Here is a 27,591-nt window from a genome sequence, read left to right on the forward strand (position 1 = left end):
ACATTTCACATTCGGATCTCATGCCTATTTGTTACAAACCAGGGACTATGCGTTATAGACCTCAGGGCTATCTGTCACAGATCTCGACCTGTCACTGAAGTAATTCCTCAGCCAAGAGTCTCACATATGCTTATTTTTCATTTCTACTAGTATTTCATTTGCTCTTTTCGTGTGTCAGATGTTTTTCTTTCTCTTTTTTTTTTCCCTTGATTATTTAACGATACTGTATCCACTACGAGGTTATTTAGTGTCGATGGGAGTGGTGATAGCGAGATGAAGCCGAGAATTCGCCATAGATTACCTGTCATTTGCCTTACGGTTGGAGAAAACCTCAGAAAAAACCCAACCAAGTAATCAGCCCAAGCGAGAATCAAACTTGACCTCGAGCATAATTCTGGATCTGCAGGCAAGCGCCTTAGCCGACTGAGCTATGCTGGTGACTTTGTCAGATGTTGGCACTATTGCTGTTTCGATAACGACATTACTATTGAGAGGTTTTTCAAGTCATGTGAAGAGAGACAAGATGGCTGATTGCAAATATTGCAAACTCAACATTAGTGATGGGATATTTAATATTTCTAAGTTAATGGAGACAATAAAGAAAAGTGCCTTGAATGTTATAAGTGATGTCTATATTGTAATGAATGACGGTGATGTTAGATCATGATGCAATGCTGTTGTTAGTGATTCATAATGGAGTGCTCGTGTTTGTCAATTAATCTAGCATGTTTTATAACCCAAATACTCAATATTTTCCATGGAATAAAGTTAAAGTATTCTCAATTAAAAACGCACATGTGCATGACATCAGTAATGTCGGCCATCCTGAGCTACATAAACTAGGCATAGCTAATTAATTAATCAATCCGAATTACAACCTGCTTATTTTAGATCCAATGTAGGCTGACCAGATTTTTTATAGTTCAGCAGGGGACATCGGCAATTTCAAGAAAAACCACAAACGCTTATCTAGTCATTCTCCATTGAAAAGGGGGAGAAAATACATGTAACAGTATATCCAATGATAGAACTTTGCACACTAAATCTGTGGAGAATCTTAACGTTTTGAATTAATTGCATAAACACACGTACCTTCTATATACTGGGTGTTCATTTCAAAGTGTGTCATGACGTCACTGTTGTTGGGTCACCGATTTGAAGCGAGTTTCAGCTTATATGTTAGAGAAGTTGCCTATTATTTAAGGCGTTCTTCAATCTGAACTTGAGAACGTGTACGGTATAACTTGAACGTCGTAGCAACAGATGGCGGTCTGTACGGTCTGTGTGCTACCATAACCTCTTTCGAACTGTGTTTTGCGCCAGCAAGTCGTACGCAGGGTATTTGTTATCATCGGTTGCGTACGGTAACATTCCACAACACAAATCAAATGCTCCGTGTCCATGTTGACCGTCGAATTTAATGTCAACAAATACGTAAGAAATCGTCTTAACCCTCTCCCCATATCCCGACAGTACTTATTTCCAAACAGTTCACATTCCTGCCACTACTGGTGTTACCGTATGTATCGGTATGTACTCTTCAGAATGAACGCCGTACTTGCTAGGCAACTTTTCTGCCTCTTAGGTTATGCACCTCTGCGGAAGTGTAGGAAGATTGAATTCTCTAGGCTCATCGGCTAGCCACATGACGGCATACAGCGAGCAATGACACATTTTGAACTGAACACCCAGTATAGATAATTATAGTCACTAAGAATTCAATTTCAGTACTGACACATGCATGGAAGTCTTTCACATAATATTGTACACACTGAACTCTAACACACACATTTTACAAGTACTTGTCTGAAGAAGGTATCTTTTTAAGGATCTGTTAATTCCCATTTGCTTCATGCTAAGTTCTTCAAATGAGGAATGAAAGTTTGTTTTCACTTGTACGTTTAACAAAGCTTTAACTGTTTCAACTTTCTTTCTCGACTTTTCATGAGTTCAGATTGAGTTCACTGTAGAGAAAAGCCTTTCAACTAATGAATTACTGATTGGACAACACATGATTGACACTATTTTGAGAAGATTTTCAAACGCAATGAATTTTTTTTTTTTTTTTTCAAATGTTGAAAAACATCATACCACTTTTCACCTGTTGGTTTGTCACAAAATTTCTAATTTTAGAACTACTTAAAAATTAATGCTGCGGCAGTTTTAACACTTCTGCACAACGCGAATGCTAAGATGATCAAAGATAAAGATGCTATGTTCTTCTCAAAGAGTGCAGAATATCTCATACTGTGCTGGCTGGTTCTTTTGTCTGATGCTGAGAAGCGTTCAGAAATGTGCATGAATTGCAGAAGTTCCCTCATGATCCTTAAATGTTTACGTGTAAAATGTTATTGAAACAAAATCAAAGATTCTGGGAACAAAATTAATTTCCAGGGACAAAATGGGGACATTTGGCCCCTGGGGACAGCAACTCAAAACCAGGGACTGTCCCCGGAAATCTGGGACATCTGGTCAGTCTAATCCAATGGAAATGATGATAAAGACCAAATTAATATGATATGATAGGATATGATTTATTTTCACACCAAACTCTCCAGTCCTGCTGGTCCTTCATATTTCTGTATTCAATATCACTCAATAAAAGAATTGTATTCCAATGGATGCCATCCCATTGTGGAATCCTGGGAAACGAGAATGCGGATGCTTTAGCAAAGAAGGGCAGCACTGCTACTTACAGGCCTGTTACTAAATCTACGTATTACTCTGTGAAGAGATTTATTAAATCTACATACTTAGACTTCAACAAACAAAATTTGATAACACAATTCCAAGGAAAAAAATGGAACTCTATGTATCAAAAATTCCCGATTTACCACGAAAATCGTCTGTAGCTGCATTTAGATTGGCAACAGGCCATGATTGTTTGGCCAAGCACCTGCATAGAATTGGAATATATCAGTCCCCTAATTGCCCATTGTGCAACTCAAACCAAGAAATGGATTCGGAACACCTCAAAATCTGTGTTTTAGTGGCTGGTCATGATAATATCTTTGAAAAATATTGGAGTGCAAGAGGTCAAATGACTTTATTGTCAAACGCCTGGCATTAAAAAACAACATATTTCTGTATTCGGGCCAGCAGACCCATTCTTACACTATTTACAACTTTTACATATCAAGATGTTTAGTGACCGACACATATTCAACACTTTCTTTGCTCATCCACTCTGTCCTCCATGTCCATTCAATACACTTGTTATTCAGTATATTTCAATCTGCTCTATTCACATTATCTGAATTCCGTCTTCTTACTACTAACCCTCCTTTTCCCCCTTATCGTCTTTCTTAGGCTCCTTAACCTTTTCCAGCTGATTACCTACGTTTCTTTTTCTTCTATCGCTGACACCACAAAAATCTCTGTTTTCACTCTCACTCTCTTGACACACTTTACTTGGTAAATACTAAATCAGCAATTTATCTTCATCCCATACTGCTCACAATTGTCATTTAGCTCCCGTAACAAATCCCTTAGTATCATCTTCTCTTCTGCTAACAACGTCATATCATCAGCAAATCTTATGCACTTTATTCTTCTTCCTCCTACTATCACTCCTCTCATGTTCTTTACGAAATCCTCCAAGTAGATGTTGAACAGGGTATCCTTGACGTACTCCTCTTCCAATAGGCCTAATATAATATGTAATAATTCGACAAAAATAATTTTCTAATGCATTAACAAGTTTTCTAACTGTTAAATCTAGCAAATGCTTAAATGAAAAAGCAATTAGTGGCCGTCTATAATATTATTTTTGAATAAGTTATTTAACGAAAACAGCTATTAATAAAGTTGTAGTTATGCTTCAAATAATATAAAAGCAATTTATTCTTCATAATATGTTAAGTATTCTTCTGCTACAACAAAATTATAATTTACCTTTTGGATTCTGATAGTGTTGGGGAGTAACACCAAACAAGACCAAAGAGGTTCAAAATTTAAATAATTTAATCTGGGAAACAATGACTTATTTTAAGCACTTAATTATCGCTACAATTACATTTCTCTTTTAATTAAAATCTACATTACTTTTAGTCTGAAACCTATGTGTGTGTTTTATAACGAAATAATTTATATTTGCTAACCAGCAACCTTTCTCCATCAGTCTGTAACAATGGAAAAGAATAAAAGCACACAATTACAAGTTGAATTTATGGCTGCAGGTTCTGAACTTGATTAATTTTTATTCTCATCCCTCCCTTTCATTTTATCCCCCATACAAACTCATTTATCTTACACCACAGTTAAAATAAACACTTCACAAAACAAGATATAAAAAACGAGGGAAAAGAATAAAAAAAGAGGAGAGATGCAAACAAGAAACGCAGCAGCATTTGAAATTGAAGTGCTAACCAAACACAGGTGTGTTCTTGTAATGTCTGTGGCTCTCAATGCAAACAGGAAGCGAAATTCTGATGATCATCTTAAAACAGAATCATCTACTTAATTGTTTCATTACAGTAAACTGCAGAGTGTTTCAGTAAAAGCAAAATAAAAGAACGAATAGATGCTGTTGTAAATATAACTTGTACTTCTTTAACAAAGTTTGTAATACCGGTACACTACTTTTCACAAAAGCTGTTACTCCATGTTAATAAATTACTTTTATATATATTATTTTAAAGAATTTAATTCTTAAAATTACAGCAGAACATCCATTATACAAACTCAGTGCAGATTATATTTAATGGATAATCTATTTTCTCTACAATCTACGTGATGATGATGATGATGATGATGATGAAATAACTTCACAAAACAAAATTAGTATTTTTTACAAAATACATGCATGTTAAATGAAGAATGCTATATTAGGCCTAATATTCATTCATTCATTCATTCAGTCGACCTGGTTGGCGAGTTGGTATAGCGCTGGCCTTCTTTGCCCAAGGTTGCGGGTTCGATCCCGGTCCAGGTCGATGGCATTTAAGTGTGCTTAAATGCGACAGGCTCATGTCAGTAGATTTATTGGCATGTAAAAGAACTCCTGCGGGACAAAATTCCGGCACATCAGCGACACTGATATAACCTCTGCAGCTGCGAGCGTCATTAAATAAAACATAACATTAACAACATTCATTCATTCATTCATTCATTCATCCATCCATCCATTCATTCAATGTTCTGCCCAAGGGCAGGTCTTTCACTGCAAACCCAGCATTCTCCAGTCTTTCCTATTTTCTGCCTTCCTCTGTCTCCTCATAAGACCCATATAATCTTAATGTCGTCTATCTTCTTCTGCCTCGAACTCTTCTCCCGTTCACCATTCCTTCCAGTGCCTCCTTCAGTAGGCAGTTTCTTATCAGCCAGTGACCCAACCAATTTCTTTTCCTCTTCCTGATCAGTTTCAGCATTATTCTTTCTTCACCCACTCTTTCCAACACAGCTTCGTTTCTTATTCTGTCTGTCCACTTCACACGTTTCATTCTTCTCCATATCCACATTTCAAATGCTTCTATTAGCTTCCCTTCACTTCGTCGTAATGTCCATGTTTCTGCCCCATACAATGCCACATTCCACAAAAAGCACTTCACTAGTATCTTCCTTAGTTCTTTTTCCAGAGGTCTGCAGAAGATGTTCCTTTTTCTATTAAAAGCTTCCTTTCCCATTGTTATCCTCCTTTTAACTTCTTGGCTGCAGCTCATGTTACTGCTTATAGTACACCCCAAGTATTTGAAGTTGTCCACTTGCTCTACTGCCTCATTTTTTCTTCCTGTGACCATGGTCTTCGTCTTATTTGTATTTATCTTCATCCCATACTGCTCTCAGTTGTCATTTAGCTCCAGTAGCATATCCCTTAGCATCGTCTCCTCTTCTGCTAACAACGTCATATCATCAGCAAATCTTATGCACTTTATTCTTCTTCCTCCTACTATCACTCCTCTCATGTTCTTCACTAAATCCTCCAAGTAGATGCTGAACAGGGTAGATGATAAAGGGTATCCTTGACATACTCCTCTCCCAATAGGCCTAATATAATATGTAATAATTCGACAAAAATAATTTTATAATGCATTAACAAGTTTTCTAACTGTTAAATCTAGCAAATACTCAAGTGAAAAAGCAATTAGTGGCCGTCTATAATATTATTTTTGAATAAGTTATTTAACGATTGTGTACCAACTATAAGGTTATCTACTGTTGGTGGAATATTTTACAGTGAGTTTCACGCTGCAGTATATTCATTCATTCATTTATTATATTCCATAGATCTTACATGAGCAATGAAGCTTTAAGATGTGGAACAAGTCAAAATTTTACAATATTACAATTATAATTTTTACAGGTTTTTACAATATTTTATAATTTTTACAGTTTTACAATTTAGTAATTTTCTACAATTTTTACAATTTTCTGCAATTTTTTACAATATTTTGGCGAGATGTAGTGAGATGAGGTAGGTCCGAGGATTCGCCAAAAGATTACCCGGCATTTGCCTTTTGGTTGGGGAAAACCTCGGAAAAAACCAAACCAGGTAATCAAATCACAATGAAGTGATGCCGAGGACTCGCCATAGACCATCCGGCTTCAGTCCCACGGCTGGGGAAAACCTCGGGAGAAACCATTCAATGAGACCAAAAGGGGATCCAACCCAAGCCCGAACGCAGCTCTGGATCAGCAGCCCAGCGAGTCTGCCGACTGAGCTACATCGATGGCTCTACTAAAAATATACAATACATAAGCTTGTGGGTTCCTCTTCCGTACAAGAGAAAAAAAAAACATTTAACTGAACAATAACTGAACTACATCGGTGGTGCTGTATTTTAAAGATGCAGAATCTAATGGAAAGGACATTTTAATAGCATTGCGTTTCATTATAAATTGTAACACACATTGTTTTTTACCCACAAGCTGCCATTGAATGCAAGTTGCATCACATTATAGCCTTCTCGATTTTCTAGCCATTTCCTAGGAGAATGAAGGCAGGAATGGAATAAAGAGTATTTCGTTTCTTATTAATCAACATTCCAGATGTCTGGCATCCAGACAATTTATTACATTCCATGCCGCAATGCTCTGCAGTCAGATCATCTATATTACCTTCCTGAGTATTAAAAAAAAAAAAAAGTAAAGTGTGAATTCTACTGCCTTTACTGAAAACTACAATATTCGGTGTTATTACTAGATTCTTAGGAAATGGAATTTAATAATTTATAGGCCACCGGTACATGTGTAGATGACAGTATTATGAAGCAATAAACATATAGCGCTCCTCTACACTGAATTCCAGGTCGAACTGTATGTATCTGGGTACAATTAATAGGAACTTGAATTTTTAGCATCTATTTTTCTGAAATTAGCATCTACTTTTTTTTCCAAATTAGCATATATTTTTTTCCAAAAAAAAAAAAAAAAACTTTGTGCATTCTACCTTTCCATTTCTCAAAAGATAACACTGTGAACAATTGAACATTTTCCTCCTTCAAATTACATCATCTGTCTGAAACAACAGCACCATACCGTGATAAAACACTTTCACTGTCAACACTGTTTGCTGGTGTCCACAATACTTGCAAACAACATTCTGAAAATGCTTTATTCTCTGTTCTTAAAGCATTAAACACTTTGACTATGTCACATTTTTCATTTTTCACCTGCTGTTCAATAAGCTTCTTAAAATGAATTGTATGCACTTCAAATTTCTTGTTTTGGTATATTCGAAAATTCTGGAAACATGTCAATATTTGATTCGTCAACCGAACAGTTATAGTTGTTCGTCCCATTTTATGAAGGAGCAAATGGCTGAGTAAACCAATGCGATGCATTTTAGCCAAGCCCATATAGAATACTGATATAGAACTTGATAACCGATATTACGATATGTATACCAATTATCGGACCTTCATTATTGATATATGAAATTTATCAAATCAAGCAAACAATAATTGATTGACATGTTTTGTGTACCGTACATAAAAAAAAGTGCCTTTAATTTTTGTGTATATAATATAAAATGCGCTTTTCACTTGAAAAATAGCATTTTGCTGATAAATCGCCATTAAACAGCATTTTTCTCATGATTTCGCAATTTGATAGGAAATTCGCTTTTTTCCGCACTTTCAATTCTGCTAGAAAATCATGCTAAATCACCTTAAAAATGAAGAAAAATACTTTCTATCCCACAATTTAAAAATTCGCGGACTTTCTGCTCCCTAATAATTAATATTGCTGATGGCTAGTGTTTAGCCTACACATGTGATTATATCAACTATGTGAAATGCTGTTACAATACAATGGCTAACATCATCATATCAACACTTGAAAAGCACGTAAATTTTGTTAAAAGTAGGCTAACTAATAACGAAATATTATTGTATTGTTACATCCTCCATACTCTCCTGACTTAAAACACAGCAAGCATTTTTCATGCAAGAGCAGTAGAAATGAGAAAAGTTTTTCTTTTTCTGTGAATGTAACTCCCAGCATGAAATGTAGTATCATCTATTGGATCTATAATTTCATTTGTAGGAGTTCTAATATTTATTTTCTTCATATGAGAAAGTATAAGAACTAATCGACAAATTCTATTTCCAACACAAACAAGAAACTCGATTGAATGATTACAGAATTTACCCCCTGCAGAACATAGTTACTCTTTCATATATTCTAGCTCGCCTGAAATACCAGCTTCCAAATAACAATTTGATAAATGCTGGAATTTTTGACACTAAGCTTATTTTCTGTCTCTGAAGTAACAAAAGTACGAAACATAATCCATAATCTGCTGTAATCTCTTCTAATCTTCTTTCACACAACACATAAGCTGATAAAATCCTAACCTCACACAGTTGATACTCTCTGAATTTAATGAGCTTTGTTGTAAAATTTCACAGCACCATGCAACAGGAGAGAAGGAATATTTCACAAACAAAGACTGGATTACAGTTTCTCATACATTTGTTTATTAGTATGAACCTATGGAATTTAGTGGAATTTTGCTGCTACTTGTGTAGATTTCAGAGTTGTTAGTCTGACAACACTGTCAAAGAAATCACAGTGGTGTGAACTATACATTCAATAAGAAAGTTAAATGTTATGTTTTTATTTAACGACGCTCGCAACTGCAGAGGTTATATCAGCGTCGCCGGATGTGCCGGAATTTTGTCCCGCAGGAGTTCTTTTACATGCCAGTAAATCTACTGACATGAGCTTGTCGCATTTAAGCACACTTAAATGCCATCGACCTGGCCCGGGATCGAACCCGCAACCTTGGGCATAGAAGGCCAGCGCTATACCAACTAGCCAACCAGGTCGACGATATAAGAAAGTATGCAGCCATATTTGAGATGGAGTCTGGTTCCCCAAATTACTTTCCTGCCTTTCAAGACAACTGTTATTTTGGAACTGCTCTATTTTCAGAACTGTCCCGAAAGATATGTTCAGTTATTTTTTCTCCCTACTTCTAAAACAGAAATTCTCTGACAAATTAAAGAAGAAATTCAAGACTGACCTTTCTGTCAGTTGAACTAAGACTGGTAGAAATACACTGTGACTATGTGAATATGGTAACTTAGAAATGCAACTGGTGTCCACAGTAAAGTGGAGGTTCAATTATCTTCAACTATTGTTTCTATTATCATTATTCTTACTTACTTACTTACTTACTTACTGGCTTTTAAGGAACCCAGAGGTTCATTGCCGCCCTCACATAAGCCCGCCATTGGTCCCTATCCTGAGCAAGATTAATCCAGTCTCTATCATCATATCCCACCTCCCTCAAGTCCATTTTAATATTATCTTCCCACCTACGTCTTGGCCTTCCCAAAGGTCTTTTTCCCTCCGGCCTCCCAACTAACACTCTATATGCATTTCTGGATTTGTCCATACATGCTACATGCCCTGCCCATCTCAAACATCTGGATTTTATGTTCCTAATTATGTCAGGAGAAGAATACAATGCGTGCAGCTCTGCATTGTGTAACTTTCTCCATTCTCCTGTAACTTCATCCCTCTTAGCCCCAAACATTTTCCTAAGAACCTTATTCTCAATCACCCTTAATCTCTGTTCCTCTCTCAAAGTACTATCATTAATCAATACTATTAAATTAAATTAGCATTGAAATTTTGCTAGGCATCATTTCTTGCAGTTTCATATGCTGGTAATTTTCTCCTGATGACTAACATTCACATAATCTCGAGCATTCAGTCACGTAACAGAGTGTTTCATAATGTTGTGACTTTAACAACCAGGCTTGGACTTTTGGAACCGATTACTGAAAGCAGAATCATCGCTATCAGTGAAGTTGTTTGACTGTCTGGAGCTAGAGTGATGGTTTTATTTTATGCAAAATGACTAAAAAAATAGTGCTACAAATGAGCGAACAGTTAAGAGTTGTAAATGTGTTACTCCTTTAGAAATTCATTTAAATATTATTAGCAGTTTTGGGGCAAATAAACGAATTGTGACATAATCTCTACATTCAAAATGTCATGCACAGTGATTAGAAAAAAATTACAGATTTAAAAATAAATATCAAAACTTTGCAAAATTAGCAGTCCATCATGCAAGCTTTTGTAGTTAATGAAAACTCATGAAGACATTATGATGAAACACGAGATTTCACAGCATTTATTAAGTTTTTCTGGTTTGTAATCAATTATTCGAGGACATCGTATGATCTGCAAAGTTATTTAGCAGTGATAGAATTAATGACAGTGAGACAGTATTTGGCAACAATAATCGGAGTACCTGACATTCACCTTACAGTTGGAAATAATCGTGGAAAAAATCAAAATAGATAATTAGTTCCATCTTGTTTCGAAATCACACCAGAGCGCCTTTTTTGTTAAAGCACTAAAATAAATAAAATTGATATAACAATATATGGTTACATTAAGTCAACATGATAGTATTAATATCAAGAAATGATAATAATTTCTTGTAATACATAATTTTATTCGAAGTTATAATGTAAATACTGGGTGTTCAGTTCAAAATGTGTCATGGCTCGCTGTATGTCGTTATGTGGCTAGCCGATGAGCCTAGAGAATTCAATCTTCCTACACTTCCGCAGAGGCGTATTACCTAAATGCGAGAGAAGTTGCCTAACAAGTACGGCATTCATTCTGAATATTACTTACCGAGTATGCCAGTAGTGGCAAGAATGTGAACTGTTTGGAAACACGTACTGAAGTGAGTTTTTTTTCTTACTGTCGGGATATGTGGAGAGGGTTAAGACGATTACTTACATATTTGTTGACATTAACTTGGACGGTCAACATGGACACAGATCATTTTGATTTGTGTTGTGGAATGTTGCCGTACGCAATCGATTGTAACAAATACCCTGCGTACGACTTGCCCGCGCAAAACACAGTTCGAAAGAGGTTATGGTAGCACACAGACTTTACAGACCGCCATCTGTTGCTACGACATTCAAGTTATACTGTACACGTTCTCAAGTTCAGATTGAACGCCTTGATTAATAGGCAACTTCTCTGACATGAAAGCTGAAACTCGCTTCAAATCGCTGACTCACAACAGTGACGTCATGACACACTTTGAAATGAACACCCAGTATATATATATATATCATATTCTTTAATGAAATTGTTGTCATAACATGGGTTTTAATACATCAGGACTGTTGCTGGGCAGTAACCTGAACACACGTTTCAGCATCACATTGTTGACAAGTAACTCCATCAGTTAGCACAACCATAAAGCATCTAATAGATGCTATAGAGTTACCAACAACGAAAAAAAAAAAAAAAACATGGGTTTAAAATGTTCAAATGATGAGACAACGAATTAACAATGATAATCGAAGTTGTACTGCAGTTTTAGTCAATGAAATTATAGACTACACCATATTATATGATTGACTTACCTGGCTCCTGTAAACTTCTTCACTTTCTCCTGCCTTCTACGGATTTCTTGCTCTCTAATTGCCAACAGCTCCACTTCATCACGTTCTTTCTCTTCAACACTTCTAGAAATAGAAGCATCTGCTAACTGCGATGGGTTCTGTTCTCGAAGCATCAGTGACACAATCTGTAAATAGTTCATAAAACTCTGAAATATTTATCGTATATACGGCCTCTGTACTGCTCTGCAATGAACCATTGTAAGAACCTGGAAAAAAAAAAAAAAAAAAAAAAAAAAAACCGTCAAAAACAAGCAAAGGCAAAAAAATTGGCTAACTACTACCTATAACTATACGCCATGACAGTTTCTTTCCTCCTTGTTTTGTTCTATTCACGGCATACACAAGCAAAGTCAAGGAACTTTCTGGCAAACAAAAGCTGCCAAACTTTCATAAAGATCCACAGTAATATTGCAGACGGAAACTTTACCTTTGTGTAGCAAAATGCCTTTCTTAACTCCTCTCCTTTTTTTTCTCCCCTACCTCTCTACACTTTCTTTCTTTACTTGGTATTTTGTTTTTCAGTAATGCGTCTCTTCTTCTCCAACTTCTCAACTGCCTAACCTTTTCAACTATTCAACCCTTTGTCTAGTACTTACTGAAGCCATAAAAACATCCTGTAACTTCTACAACATTTCTCCCGAAACATAAAACCTCCTTCATGTAATTTAATTGTTTTATGTGGTCGGGAACTTTTGAAATTTCGGAAAAATTTTGGCATGTCTTCGAAAATTAAATTATAAGACTTCACAAACCTCAGAAGACTGTCATGAATCAGTTATAGTACCGATAAAAATAAAAAAATCGATTTCTGCTGCATTATCTATATCATGCGAAACAAAAACATGTCTCAAAAGCAAAATAATCATAGGACTAATAATATATTTAAAGACATCCTGGAGAATGGATGTTACAAAATATATACTGTTAAAGTGATTAGAAGAAATGCAGCTAAGATGGTATGGGCATGTTATGAGAAGAGAAAATAGATTAAATAGAGAAGCATTAATTGGAAACCAGAAGGAAGAAGGAAGAGAGGTAGATCACAACACATAGCACAGGAAATGAAAAAGATTATGCGGAAAAGAAACCTGACAGATGAAGAATAGCTAGATCAAGAGAACTGGAGAAATAATACATCTTTTGATTGAGAAAACCTATGTTATCACAGACAAAATTCATTTATAAAATAATAATAATAATAATAATAATAATAATAATAATAATAATAATAATAATAATAATAATAATAATAATACTGACTAACATTTTTAGTTATCATTTGCTTTACAGGATATGAAACTTAGTATTTCAGAATTATTATTATTATTATTATTATTATTATTATTATTATTATTTAGTTTTTCACATACCTATTCTGGCTGAGAACTTTAACAAACCTGGTACCACATCACATTTCATCCATAATCCGAACAATAGGCCTACGTGCCTTTTAGAGGATTGCATTTTGTACATCAAATAAATTCTTCATTGATATTCCAAGATTCTCTACAAACGTTTTTATGCTTTTGATATGGAGCCATTAAGAGTAATGACGTTTTCAAGTGATACGAGTCTTTAATCTCGTGAGAAAGCTTCTTTCCTGCGCGTTTTTTTTTTACATGTTTTCATCAAAAGGAATAATTATTATAGCAGTTACTGTCAGTTTTTACGTTTTGAAGATGGTTATTCACTGCAGTTCTGTTTGATACGAAATCCTAAGCTCTGTATATTTTTACGTCTCTGTTTTGCAAAAGCTTGGAGGTTGACATTTAAAACATAGCTATGTATCTTTTTTCACAATTATTTAAATAGTGAGGAATTGGTGGAAAATGTTTGTCATATTGCTCATATTATGTTACCTCAGATATTCAGATATGTTGTCAATAGTTTGCACTATATACAAGAATATAATAATAATAATAATAATAATAATAATAATAATAATAATAATAATAATAATAATAATAATATAAATTACATGGATGGATCGGAAAGTAACACAATAATTTTTTTCTGTGTTGATATTGTGGCTTGGATGTTGACATTTCACCGAGATATAGTTTGAAGTTTTCACTACAGACACCAACGAAGTTAGAAAGAGCTAATCTTTTTCTAACTCGTTGACAGATACAATTTGTTTTGCATGTGCAGCTCTAGCGAGAGAAGCGTGAACTACGCAACAAAGATGGTGCGCATGTTACTTCGTCAACTTGTGAAGAGCAGCAAAGTATTGTGCGATTTTTGCGGGCTAAAGATAATAATCCAAGTGAAATTCACAGAGACATGTGTGGCATGTACGAGGAAGACTGTAGCAACATCTCCAGGTGGTGCACATTCTTTGGAGACGGCCATGAGAACCTTTGTGATTCGCCATGTTCTGGGTGGCTGGTAACAGCTGTAATCCAGCAGAATGTCACAGGCTTGAGGCAGCAATTTTGAACAACTGGCGGATCCAACTGCGAACCTTATCTAGCAGTTCAACATTTCATACAGTGCGGTGTACAATATCGTGTATGACACATTGAAATTTCATAAAGTTAGTGCCCACTGGGTGCCTAAGAACCTGACAGACGACCACAAGGGCCAGCGAATGATGACATGCTTGGACCACTTATGGCGTTATGCTGCAGGAGGGCATGATTTTCTGAAAGGAATTGTCACTGGTGATGAGTCCTGGGCGTACCATTACAAGCCCAAAACAAAGCAGACCTCTATGGAGTGGAAACATGCTGCTTCCCCAGTAAAGAAAAATTCAAAGACGCAATCTGCTAAGAAAGTGCTTGTGACAGTTTGAGGGATATGCATGGTGTTTTGTTGTGAACTTTGCTAAACACGAAACCACTGTGAATGCTAGAGCCTACATTCAAACATTGATAAAGTTGCGTCATGCCCTTCGTGACAAATGCTGTAACATTAATGCTGATGATGTCAAACTTCTTTATGATAATGCTCGACCCCATGTTCTGGCTTCTGTTCATGAGAAAATAAACACATTTGGTTGGGAGGTGCTCCAGCATCCACCATACAGTCCAGACTTGCACCATCAGACTTTCGTCTGTTTTTGGTCCCATAAAGAAATTCCTAGCTGGCAATCACTTTGCGACCGATGAAAAAGTGCAATCAACTGTCCACAGATGCCTATACTCCAACGAAACGGATTTCTATGAACAGGATATAGTGAAACTGGTACTACGATGGAAGAAATGTGTTGAGAAACTTAGCGCCTATGTAGAAAAGTAGCTAAAAGATGCGAGTTCATTTGTGTATTTTTTAGTTTTGTTTAACGATTAGACATTTTTTTGTAAAAATGTTATCGTACGTTACTTTCTGATCCACCCTCGTATCATTAAATATTTATTATTATTATTATTATTATTATTATTATTATTATTATTGTCTGAAACTTTCTTAAATAAATCTTTTTAATATCAAGTTGTATTTCATTTTAGATCTTACAAGACATTATACAAATAAATCCATGTATGATTCAATATTCATATGAGTATGAGTGAAATATACATTTCTAGAAATTCAAGGTTTCAAGAAATGTATTTAAACCATAAAATAATTATTATTGTATATGTGCATATAGTATACACACATATATATTTACATAAATGAGATCTGTCTGGAAAGTATCCAATCATTAAAAATAAATAAATGAATAAATTTTAAAAAATCAAATCTGCCTCAAATAATGACACCTTAGTATCCTTCAAAAAGTACTCCTCTTAGAATCTTACACACTCATTCCAGTTTCTCCCACTTTTCTAAACAGTCTGCAAAGTTCTTTTTTTGTAATCACGTACAACCGCCTCAATTCGTTCTCCTTAATGTCATCCACAATCTGTAACTTCCTCTCTTTCAATGGCGATTTTTAGCTTTGCAAAAATATAAAGTTAAAGACAGCCAAAACTGGGCTATATGGAGGGTGACAGACCTTAGAGATGTGATGCTGCGTCAAAAACTCTGCACGAGATGTAAATTATAGGCAAGCACATTGTCATGAATTTTGCCAGCTAGTTTTTGTGGATGAATTTACAATGCTGAATGCAAAACTTTATGCACATTCATTAATCTACTCACGTTGTCATTGGAATGCAATTGTCACATAGTACTCAAACTCACTCAGTGGTAATAAAATAGCCTCACGCAAGAGTGACTATTCATACATACACAGTAAGGTTTTTTCTGACTGGTTGCCAAGTTGTATCAAGAACACGTCACTAATTCTCAAGATACTCAAAATGGCAGCACACTCTTTGGACAACCTCCTACTGGGTAAGTATGCGTGTATGTTGTATGTATAACGTTTAATATCTCAGACGCACATTTCTTGGCTCATTCAGCATTGATGTGAACCAACACACCTGCATTCAAAGGTGAATACTTACAGAGTTATATGAGGTTCTGAACATTACATGTTCACCAAACACTGGTCATCATCGAAGTGTGAGGATCAATCTTAGTCCATAGATGAGAATAAACTTCATATGACTTACCTGATTCTTTTGCTTAGAAAATAATGTTTTGAATTGTTAAGAGGTTTTGTGATGATTTTTATGTTCCTTTTCATAGTTCTGTTTGACTGGAAGTTTTGTATATGTACCAATATTCCTTGTATATAAATAAAGAACATAACATGAATCTATGTATATTTCTTTCAAAATTTTGTATCCTTTTGAGTTTACTTACTAGCAAAACAATCTAATAATATTCTTTTAAGCTTATTGTATAACTCCCTAACCACTTACATATGGATCCTGATTGATATTCATTCATTCATAATTTTCTGCCAAAGGGCAGAACTTTCACTGCAAACCCAGCACTCTCCAATCTTTCCTATTTTTTGCCTTCCTCTTTGTCTCCGCATATAAATCATGTACCTTAATGTCATCTATCATCTGATATCTTCTTCTGCCCCGAATTTTCTCCCATTCACCATTCCTTCCAGTTAATCCTTCAGTTAGCACTTTCTTCTCAGTCAGTCACCCAACCAATTCCTTTTTCTTTCTTCAACCTCTCTTTTCAACATAGCTTCATTTCTTATTCTGTCTCTCCATTTCACACACTCCATTCTTCTCCATATCCATATTTCAAATGTTTCTATTTGCTTCTCTTCACTTCGTCGTAATGTTCATTTTTCTGCCCTATATAATACCACACTCCACACAAAGCACTTCACTAGTCTTTTTCTTAATTCCTTTTCCTTACGCAGAATATCCTCCTTTTTCTATTAAACACTTCCTTTGCCATTACTATCATCCTTCTGACTTTTTGGCAGCAGCTTATGTTACTGCTTATAGTACACCCCAAGTTAAAATTATTGCAGAATGTTCTGAAGAGGACAGCTTTCAATTCTTAAACATTTAAACAAAACCCAGAACATCACGTGTGTGGCGTGTGTTTTGTTTTCTGTGTGTGTGTTCAATATCTAGATGTGTGTAAATACAAATATATCTATGTACAGTAGAATCCCTCTTAACCAGCACCAAAGGGACCAGGCTAGTTCTGGATACGAGATTTTGCCGGATAATTGAATAAATACTGGCATATACAAAAAAAAAAAAGTTCGTAGTTCATGGTGCCAAATGTTGAAACTGCAGCCACATGAAGCTTATCTCTCTATCACTTGCTCATAACTGAAAAAACATAAAAACTGTGTGGATTTTTTTTATTAAAACACATCACACAACACAAATAATAAATAAATTTTAGGTTCGAAATTCACTGAAAATGAAAGTTCGTGCCAACTTCCTAATGTGGCAAAACTGACACCCTAGACTGTGGCAATGTGGCGGATTTAAACTTTTTTTTTTTTTTTGGTCTAGCAAAAAGTACCGTTGTTTTAATATTGCCGGTTATTTGGGTGCCAGTTACAAGGGATTTTATTGTATTCAATTCCTGTTAACAAAACTGTGAGCACATGAAAGCATCAATTGTGATGCTTTACCACTCATTTTAAAGTTTACGTTCTCAACATTGTGGAAAAATTAACAACATTTCAAACAGTTTGCCTATTTTTGAGCTACAACTTCGGTAAGAATTCTGAACGACCACTCCTTTTGTAATCCATTTGATGATGATGATGATGATGATGATGATGATGATGATGATGATGATGATGATGATGCATACACTGCTCAGAACGAAGGGGTTTTCAACTGATGGATGCCATGCACAAGTTTCTTCATTATACTGGTGTTCAAGTTATGCAAGGGCCATACGTAAGTTTGTTCGTTATACAGGTTTTAAACCACTAGATAATAGATACTTGTTTAATGCAGGAGATCAGAAAGTTTGTTTGGTGGGTTCTGTTTATATGGACAATTAATATACAGGGTTATTCAAAAAGAAAGAGCAGATTTCAAATATTTATTTTAAACAAACTATAAACAGTAGAAACAGTTGCCGCACACCATTGGGTAGAGGAAGGTTTAAAGTTTTATAGTCCATGAGGTTGCAAGCACTCAACATGCGCATCATGTGTTGCACAACAAACATCAAAACGGTGGTCCATTTCTTGCCACACAAGAATCAACTGGCCCCTATAATCTTTTCGCTGTAAGAAAAATCCTAACATAAACAATAGCACGTGACTGCAGTGAGGCTTCATTGGCCGCTGTTTGGCACCATAGATTCTCAATACGTGTTCCCGCCTACTGTTGTACATTCTCTTTCATGTTAAACATTTCCCTTTAATCGTCAAGTACGAACCTCACTACTATGCATTCATTTGCTTAGGAAACATGTATTTTATAATTACTCTAATTAAAACTCACATAACTTATTATATACATTTAAGACTATTTTGTTTTTGTCCGCTTTTGAGAGGGTTTCCACTCTTATGTTTAATAACCACACACACCGAGGATGCAGAAGCCATACTTGAGTACCACGTGCTTACGTGAACAACTACGAGCTCAAGTGACGCCAGCTTGTTACAAGAACAGACTACCTCGGTATTACTGTTTGTATTCATCCGTGTTTATAGTACATAACAAAATATAAAAGTAACTTTTCTTTTACATATCTTTTTACATATGAGTGAAGTTATATGTTTCATTGTATTTAACAACTAGAATTCAATTTTTCATTTTCAAATAATACAAGATGATAATTTCCAAATATGGACTATATTTTCCTGCGTCGTGTGAGTGTTTCAACTGGGAGCCAATCACGGGTATGACAGCCACGTGCTTGTGTTTACATTAGGATTTTTCTTACAGCAAAAACAGTATAGTTATGGAATTCATAGCTTCAACAATTCGATGGTACAGATCTTGAAGAGTAGCAGGGAGATGTGGTACAAACACCCTGTCTTTCATGTACCCCACAGATAAAAATCACAGGGGTAAGGTCGGGGGACCTGGAGGGCCACAGACGATGAACACGATCTTCTCCACCTCTTCCAATCCAACATCCCGGAATGGTGTCGTTTGGTACACTTTCTTTGCAGAAACGGCATAAAAAACATTCACCTTTGGTGAGTTCTTGCATGTTCGACGACTATGCAAGAATTATTTATCAATCCTTCAAATTCGGACTGGTGAGTAACTTACTTACGGCAGACAGGCCATTGCTGTTTTCGCTTTGCTTATGGCCCCGGACCGAGCATCGCTTGTAACCAAACGTTAAAAAAAAATTGAACCTTCCTCTATCCACTGGTGTGCAGTAAATGCTTCTAGTGTTTATAGTTCGCTTAAAATAAATATCTGAAATCTGCTCTTTCTTATTGAATAGCTCTGTATTTTCATTAACTTGTTTTGTCTCATTTCAATGTTTATGCTTACATAGGCCTATTCACGAAACTTAAAAAGGTTAGATATTGACTCCCAACCTTAAATTTCTATATCCATGGACGAATGAATGCTTGGATTAGAGGTAGCTTTTCCACAATGAAGTATCCTATTTCATTACGATGTCCATACAAATAAACTAAATAAATCCTACACCAGCAACACTATACCTATATACAGGAACAGACGACTGAACTTCACCATCACTAAGTCAGCAAGCTACAACACGTACAGCATTTTCTGTTGCAAGAAGATGGGATACATCTTCTGGATTCTTCATCTTCATCACACAAAGGTGAGTACCTACATTACTATTTCTATTATTATCTATAGTAAGGTTATCTTTTTACTGTGCTTGTGTGGCCTGTAGATCGAGCAACAATCCTAATATAAGAATTCCGACTGGTTGGCTAATACAGCAAATTCAACATACAACATCAGAACTTACTTTTAGACTACTAGTATGTGAGGAGTACTGTTCACAAAATTAAGATTTTAATTTTACACTAGTATTACATCTTTAATTTATTTAATCAATTTTTTTAGTTCCTTTATCATGTTGAGATTATTCTTGAAATAGAACAGGTGAGTATTGTGGATATAATCGAAAAGTAATAATTGTAATTTTAAAACACCGATTATATTGTTATAATGTGTACTTAAATATTTTATCATAATTACAAAATAGATTAACAACGTAATACATTCAGACAAAGGTTACAAAGACTAAATGCTATCCAGCTGCAATTTCCAGTTAATATTAGAGGAGAAAAATTCGCTCCGACAAATTCCCAATCATTAAAAATGCATCAGTTTACAAATGTTGAACTAACAGACATGCATATGGCAATGCTAATGAGGCACGGCAAATTTATGCGGACCAACATCCTCAGTGTATATTCTCCGTCATATTTTTCAACGGCTAAATCAATGTCTTTGAGATAGTAGCCAGTTATTTTTCACATTAGAATTCTCTGAAAGCCTTGTTTCTTTCATGTCATTATATCTCTATACAGAAGCATTTCCGGATACTACTTTATTACGAAAAAAATGTCTGAGTGCCCTCTATCACATCTGAAACACCCTGTATAGATGTGTTAGCAATCAATAAATAATTAAGGGTGCTATGCACAGACATTTCAATAGCCCGCGCTACGAGCATGCTAAACAAGCCCCGGCTATCGACTGATTACTTGTACAGGATTCATATCATATCATATCGCTAACACTGGTTTATGAATACGAAAAACGTTAGTTCGCTGATCATCCACCGGAAGCCCACGCTAAGAATGTCTATGAATATGGCCCTAAAAGTCTATATTTTATTATTCCACCTAAATATCACCCTATTATTTACACACTATTTTCATTATGCTTTGAAAAAGAATGTCTAAACAATAAGAAATGAAAAATCCTAAAACAGAAGTCACATTAAACTATGTTGGACACACGATATCTGATCACCAAGTAACACTGTGTGTGATGTTGCATTTCACTGCAATTCGATGTGTCTGACCTACATTACAGACTTGATGGAATTTGGTTTCCCACTTGCTGCAGTAGTTATCCTGTTACAAAAGCTCTCCTGACTTCACTTATGTACCAACATTCACATCAATAATTTGATTCAGTGTAACAGTTTAATTAAAACGTAATTAGTAATACAACGGGGACATTACTGGAGATATACAGACAAATACGTAATATCATTTTAATGGTACCATTACTGAATTCCATTGTTTGTCAATCAGGATGACAGCCTGTGAGCTATGAAGGATTAACCAACAGATTATCTACCGGTAACAGAGCAACATGTAAAGGTATCTATCCAAATGTATGCATTTATTATGTCATCATCATCATCATCATCATCATCATCATCATTAATTTACTACTACTACTATTATTATTATTATTATTATTATTATTATTATTATTATTATTATTATAAAACACAAAAATTACTCTACAGTGTTGACAACATCTTAAAATATCTCCTTTCTGTGTCGACATATATAAGTTTCCACCTTATATTGTATCCATATACTTACTGGTTTTTAAGGAACCGGAAGGTTCATTGCCGCTCTCACATAAGCTCGCCATTGGTCCTTATCCTGAGCAAGATAATCCAGTCTCTATCATCATATCCCACCTCCCTCAAATATATTTTAATGTTATCTTCCCATCTACGTCTCGGCCTCCCCAAAGGTCTTTTTCCCGCCGGCCTCCCAACTAACACTCTATATGCATTTCTGGATTCGCCCATATGTGCTACATGTCCTCCCCATCTCAAATGTCTGGATTTAATGTTCCTAATTATGTCAGGTGAAGAATACAATGCGTGCAGTTCTGTGTTGTGTAACTTTCTCCATTCTCCTGTAACTTCATCCCGTTTAGCCCCAAACATTTTCCTAAGAACCTTATTCTCAAAAACCCTCAATCTCTGTTCCTCTCTCAAAGTGAGAGTCCAAGTTTCACAGCCATACAGAACAACCGCTAATATAACTGTTTTATACATTCTAACTTTCAGATTTTTGACAGCAGACTAGATGATAAAAGCTTCTCAACAGAATAATAACAGGCATTTCCCATATTTATTCTGAGTTTAATTTCCTCCCGAGTGCCATTTATATTTGTTACTGTTGCTCCAAGATATTTGAATTTTTCCACCTCTTTGAAGGATAATTCTCCAACTTTTATAGTTCCATTTTGTACAATATTCTGATCACGAGACATAATCATACTGTGGTCGTGCCAGAGAATCAGTCCTATTCCGAGGCTTATTGTTAGGTTTCGTAACAAGCTGTTTTTTACGGTGATGGGTTGTTAGCTCTTCGCCCAACCCCCAAGCTGGAGGATCACCCCTTATCGGTTGTCCATGACTGCTTATTCAATATATTCGCAGCTACCCTCCATATCTGGAGGCCGTCTCCTCTATCCGCAACATTGTATATACCAGAAATATAAAAAAAGGATAAATTTAATGAGGATTTACTCAGCTATTAATATGTTATGCAAACAACTAATTTATTTTGTATGCAAACATTATACGTTTATTACAAACTTTTGGGAATGGTAGAAGAGATTATTATGAACAACTTTCATACAAGGAACCATGTGCAGAAATGTTTTATTTGGTATCGTAATTGCAGAACATGATATGTGTGTGCTAAACAGTCTAAGTTACATTACAGAGCCATGGTAAAATAAATCATTTTGTTTTCTTCAATATACTAAGGTTACCAGATTATTTACACTATTTCTGGGGACATATCAATATATGAAAAAAATTACCTTTAACATTTCTGTTGGTTTGCCGTTCACTTAAAGGCCTTTTGTTTTACACACCTTAAGGGGAGAGGACTGTACTTTTTAAAACTTTTTGGTATTTGGTGTAAAATATTAATTTTTTTTGTATGTAGAGAGCTCATGGCTATAGCAACTCAACCAAATATAAATATTTTGAAAAAAATTTTTGGGAGCCAGATTTGAAAACAAAAATGTAGCCAATGCAGGATTTTACTAAACTCGATATATCTAACCCATTTTTAAAGATAAATTCAAATAGTTTATTACAATTTATTTGTAAAAGCACGCTCTACAAACTGTCTGTAACAGAATTTTGATATTAATCCCTACATTTGTAAAATAAACAATTAAAATTTAATAACATTTTTTTTATTTTCTTTCTTGCAAACAGACAGACTTACTTTTAAAATGAAATCAATTAGGAAAATTCTGTTACAGAGAAAAGTTTCCTAGTAGTCTAGAGAATGTTTATTCTAAATTTCATACATATTATATCTTTAATATTTCAAAAATTATATCGATTTTTTTCTGGCAATGTAGCAAAAAAATAAAGTTCCAGAAACAGCAATCAAAGGGAGTGTGATTTAATAATCCAGAGCGCAGGAACTTTAAAAATGGCGTCTCAGCATCCAATAAGAGCACAGATATCCATAAAATGTTACACAATGTATTCCACACACATCACAGAGTATTTTAAAGAAAAATTTGGTTTTGAAAAAAAAACTGAAGTTCCGGAAACAACAAACAAAAATCCAGAGCGCAGGAAGTTTAAAAATGGCGTTTCAACATCCGATAAGGGCACAAATACCCACAAAATATCATACTATATATTCTACACATATCACAGAGTATTTTAAGGAAAAAAATCTTATTTTTCGAAAATTTACTCATTTTTCACCAAAAAATACCATCCTCTTCCCTTAAAGAATCAAAATGCCTGTTCTACTTAAATACTTTAAACTGCTGGTATTTCAGAAGAGTGGACCGCAATTTCGCAGCAAATTCCTAACAGGTTATGCTGAAGTCAGTTAAGGTAGCAAGCATGGTTTGAACGGTTTCTAAACTCGTTATGGATTTTTTGGATCTCTACAACATTTACATAGAAGAAAAATTTTCTTCACTGAACATTATTTCCAGGAAAATGCGGAGGTATTTCGATCAACTTCTGGAATTACACAGAAAATCATTTTCTCGGAGAAAATTTAAAAAATTTCACTCCATTTTGAACAAAGAGTAGCACTTTTTCATTCCGCTTTGCTATTTTCTCTAAAGTCATATACGAGGCCTGTCTAAAAAGTATCCGACCTTAATTTTTCCCGCGTAAAGTTGTGATTCTAAGGCGGCGCCACTGTGCATGGTGGAAGGAGGAACTGTAATGCGCATGCTTGAATTTTTTCACCGCATTCGCTTGTGCCAGTCACTGGCTGGTGGTCGCCAAGTAAGGTGCTGTTCTAGGTGTTTGTCGGATTTAGTTTTCTCGCAAGACGACTGAACGAATTGAGCAAAGATACTGCATCAAATTTTGTCAAAAGCTTGGTGATTCTCAAAGTCAAACAATTCGTAAGATTCAGCAGGTGTTTGGGGAAGATGCGATGGGTGTAACACAAATTAAGGAGTGGTTCAACCGATTCAAAGATGGCCGCACATCAGCGGAGAGTGAGCAGCGTTGTGGCAGGCCCCAAACTGCTCGGAGTGCAGCTGTTGTTGAGAGGGTGCGAAATTTGGTGATGGCAGATCGTCGTTTGACCGTGCGGGAGATTGCCGAAGAGGTTGGAGTGAGTAAAGATTCTGCACATGCAATTTTGTGTGATGATTTGAACATGAACCGAGTGGCTGCGAAATTCGTGCCGAAGTTGTTGTCCCCGGAACAAAAAGACCTCCGTCGTGACGTTGCACAGGACCTTCTGGACACCGCCAACACTGATCCTGGGTTTCTGAACACCGTGATAACTGGAGATGAGTCATGGGTGTACGGGTACGACCCAGGAACAAAAAGACAGTCGTCGCAATGGAAGCATCCCGAGTCTCCAAGGCCGAAGAAAGCGCGGCAGGTGCGAAGCAAAATCAAGGTGATGCTGACTGTTTTCTTTGATGTCCGTGGAATTGTGCATCACGAATACGCACCGGAAGGACAAATGGTGACAAAGGAGTACTATCACGATGTTCTCTGGCGACTCCGTGATGCAGTTCGGCGCAAAAGACCAGACATGTGGACGGCGAACAACTGGCACTTGCATCACGACAACGCCCCCGCACATTCATCCCAATTGATACACACTTTCTTGGCCAAACATGGAATTACAACCGTTCACCAACCTCCCTACTCTCCAGACCTGGCTCCTTGCGACTTCTGGTTGTTTCCAAAATTGAAGACACCACTGAAAGGATCCCATTTTGAGAGTAGAGAAGAGATAATGCGGAATGCGACGACGGAGCTGAACACCATTCCAAAAGAAGACTTCCAGAGGTGTTTCCGGCAGTGGAAGGATCGGTGGGCTAAGTGTGTGCAAGCACAAGGGGCCTACTTTGAAGGGGATTAGGGTCCCAACCCCATCAGGTATTTGAAATATTTTTTCTGGCTAAAGGTCGGATACTTTTTAGACAGACCTCGTATTTCTTCAAGCAAGAAATTTCATAAAATAAATTATTTCATCTATTCGTACATTGGAAGAAAAATAAAGGAATCTCTCTTCAAATTTCTCTCTTTCTGGAGGACATCTCACCAATATACATTCGTCGTCCTGGATAGCACTGGCCTTCTGTGCTCGAGGTTGCGGGTTCGATCCCGGCCCAGGTCAATGGCATTTAAGTGTGCTTAAATGCGATAGGCTCATGTCAGTAGAGTTACTGGCATGTAAAAGAACTCCTGCGGGACAAAATTCCGGCACACCAGCGATGCTGATATAACCTCAGCAGTTGCGAGCGTCGTTAAATAAACCATAATTTTTAATATTGTGACAGCGACGTGAGATTCGAACTCACGACCAGCGTCCCGCAAGAGAGCAGATCGCGCATGAGCCGACACGGGCTCCACGGAGCACTGAGGGACAGCGCGCGGCGGAGAGAAGAGAGGGGAAAGGGTCTACGTGGCAAGGGAGTTTGCGCGCGCAACTGCTACGTGCGGAGTGAAGGGGGGACGGACCCTCCCGACTCTTCCAGAAGTCCGTCGAAGTGGAGATATCCAGATAATTCGAGAGAGCTATCTCTGCACACCCGTAGAAATTTCTCGCAACTATGATTTTGCTATAAAAGAAGAAACGCGAGCGAACTTGAGTAGTTTCAGTTTATTCAGTCAGTGAGTAAGCCAGAGCAAGCAAGCCAGTCTTGTGTACAGGAGTTCGACTCGAGTGTGCGTCCGCAACTGTGTCAGCATCCGAAGGCCTGAGTTCGAGTGCAGTGGACCGCAGTTGGAGGGACCTGAGTTCGAGTGCAGTGGACCGCAGTTGGAGGGACCTGAGTTCGAGTATGGTGGACTGTCTCTGAAGGTCTGTGGTTCGAGATACTGTGAACTCGAGTGACTGAGCTAGAAGAACTGTGAACTGAGAACTGACAGTTCTGATTTGTAAATAGTGCTTTGTAAATATTAGTTAAGATTAACAGTTCATCGTTGTTCGTAATAGTCCAAGTAAATTGTCATTGTCGTCAGTGGAGTGCACTAACGAATACTGTGTTACTGTGTGGAGAGCAAATCCTATTGTTGAGATAATAAAGTTACATTGTTGTTTAGTTTAAAAAGTTACAATATACATTCCACAATAGGTCTGAATGAATATCATAAGTACTGTGATATTCATCAGCATTTTCATAAAATTATAATAATTAACACTTAAAATCCGGGGATATCTGGGGACAAATTATTAAATTCGGGGGCATTCCAGAAACAAAAAGCAAAATTCGGGGACTTCCCTAAGAAATGGGGATGTCTGGTAATCTTAATGTATGCCATGATGTTGGCCTTACAATTTGTCTAAACATTACAAAGTTCATGTGAACAAGTACAGCAACTTGTTTACAGCATATATTAAAATAACCATCTGGTATCGAACTCATGGCTTCATTCTAGAATGAAAGTATGAAAAGTCTGCCATTTTAAGAGTGTGGAAAATTCCGTGGTTCCCATGTTAAAACGACTTATGTGAAGTGAGACTCGAACCAGCAACCTTATAATTATTGCCGGTTTACCTTTGCCAATTGAGCTAGTGTGAAGCACAATTTGCCTTTCACATTTCAGATCTGATAATGGATACTGCGTTTATGTAATTTTGTATGTATGTGTGCGTAACTCGCTTATACAGGTGGAAGTATACTGGTTTTCTTGTTAATCACTCTATTTCAATTACTTTATTCCTCCAAAAGACAAAGTTACTACATGTACTGAAATAATTAAATGTTTGTTAGTATATGTTTAATTTACGCTAATATGGCTAGGTAAAATCAACAGAAAACGTATCTACATGCTTTCTCTTTAAACAGTTAAATACAAATATACAAGTAGCATTTAAATGTACAGTGTATACAAAATATCAGGGAATATTAAAAACCATATATTTACATATAGTTTTGTCTATAAAATAACATTATAAAATTGAACTGCCATT

The 27,591-nt window shown here is 36.2% G+C and overlaps 1 protein-coding gene across 1 annotated transcript in view; it reads right to left on the bottom strand.

Annotated features, from left to right (window-relative positions):
- timeout (circadian regulator timeout) overlaps nt 1–27,591 on the bottom strand; it is a 369,648-nt gene that overhangs the window by 325,479 nt on the left and 16,578 nt on the right. Inside the window, exon 7 of the mRNA XM_069832667.1 lies at nt 11,847–12,010. Within this exon, the coding sequence (XP_069688768.1) occupies nt 11,847–12,010 (164 nt within the window). The remainder of the gene's footprint in view (nt 1–11,846; nt 12,011–27,591) is intronic.

The sequence above is a fragment of the Periplaneta americana genome, chromosome 8 (genome assembly GCF_040183065.1).
Source record: "Periplaneta americana isolate PAMFEO1 chromosome 8, P.americana_PAMFEO1_priV1, whole genome shotgun sequence".
NCBI lineage: Eukaryota > Metazoa > Arthropoda > Insecta > Blattodea > Blattidae > Periplaneta > Periplaneta americana.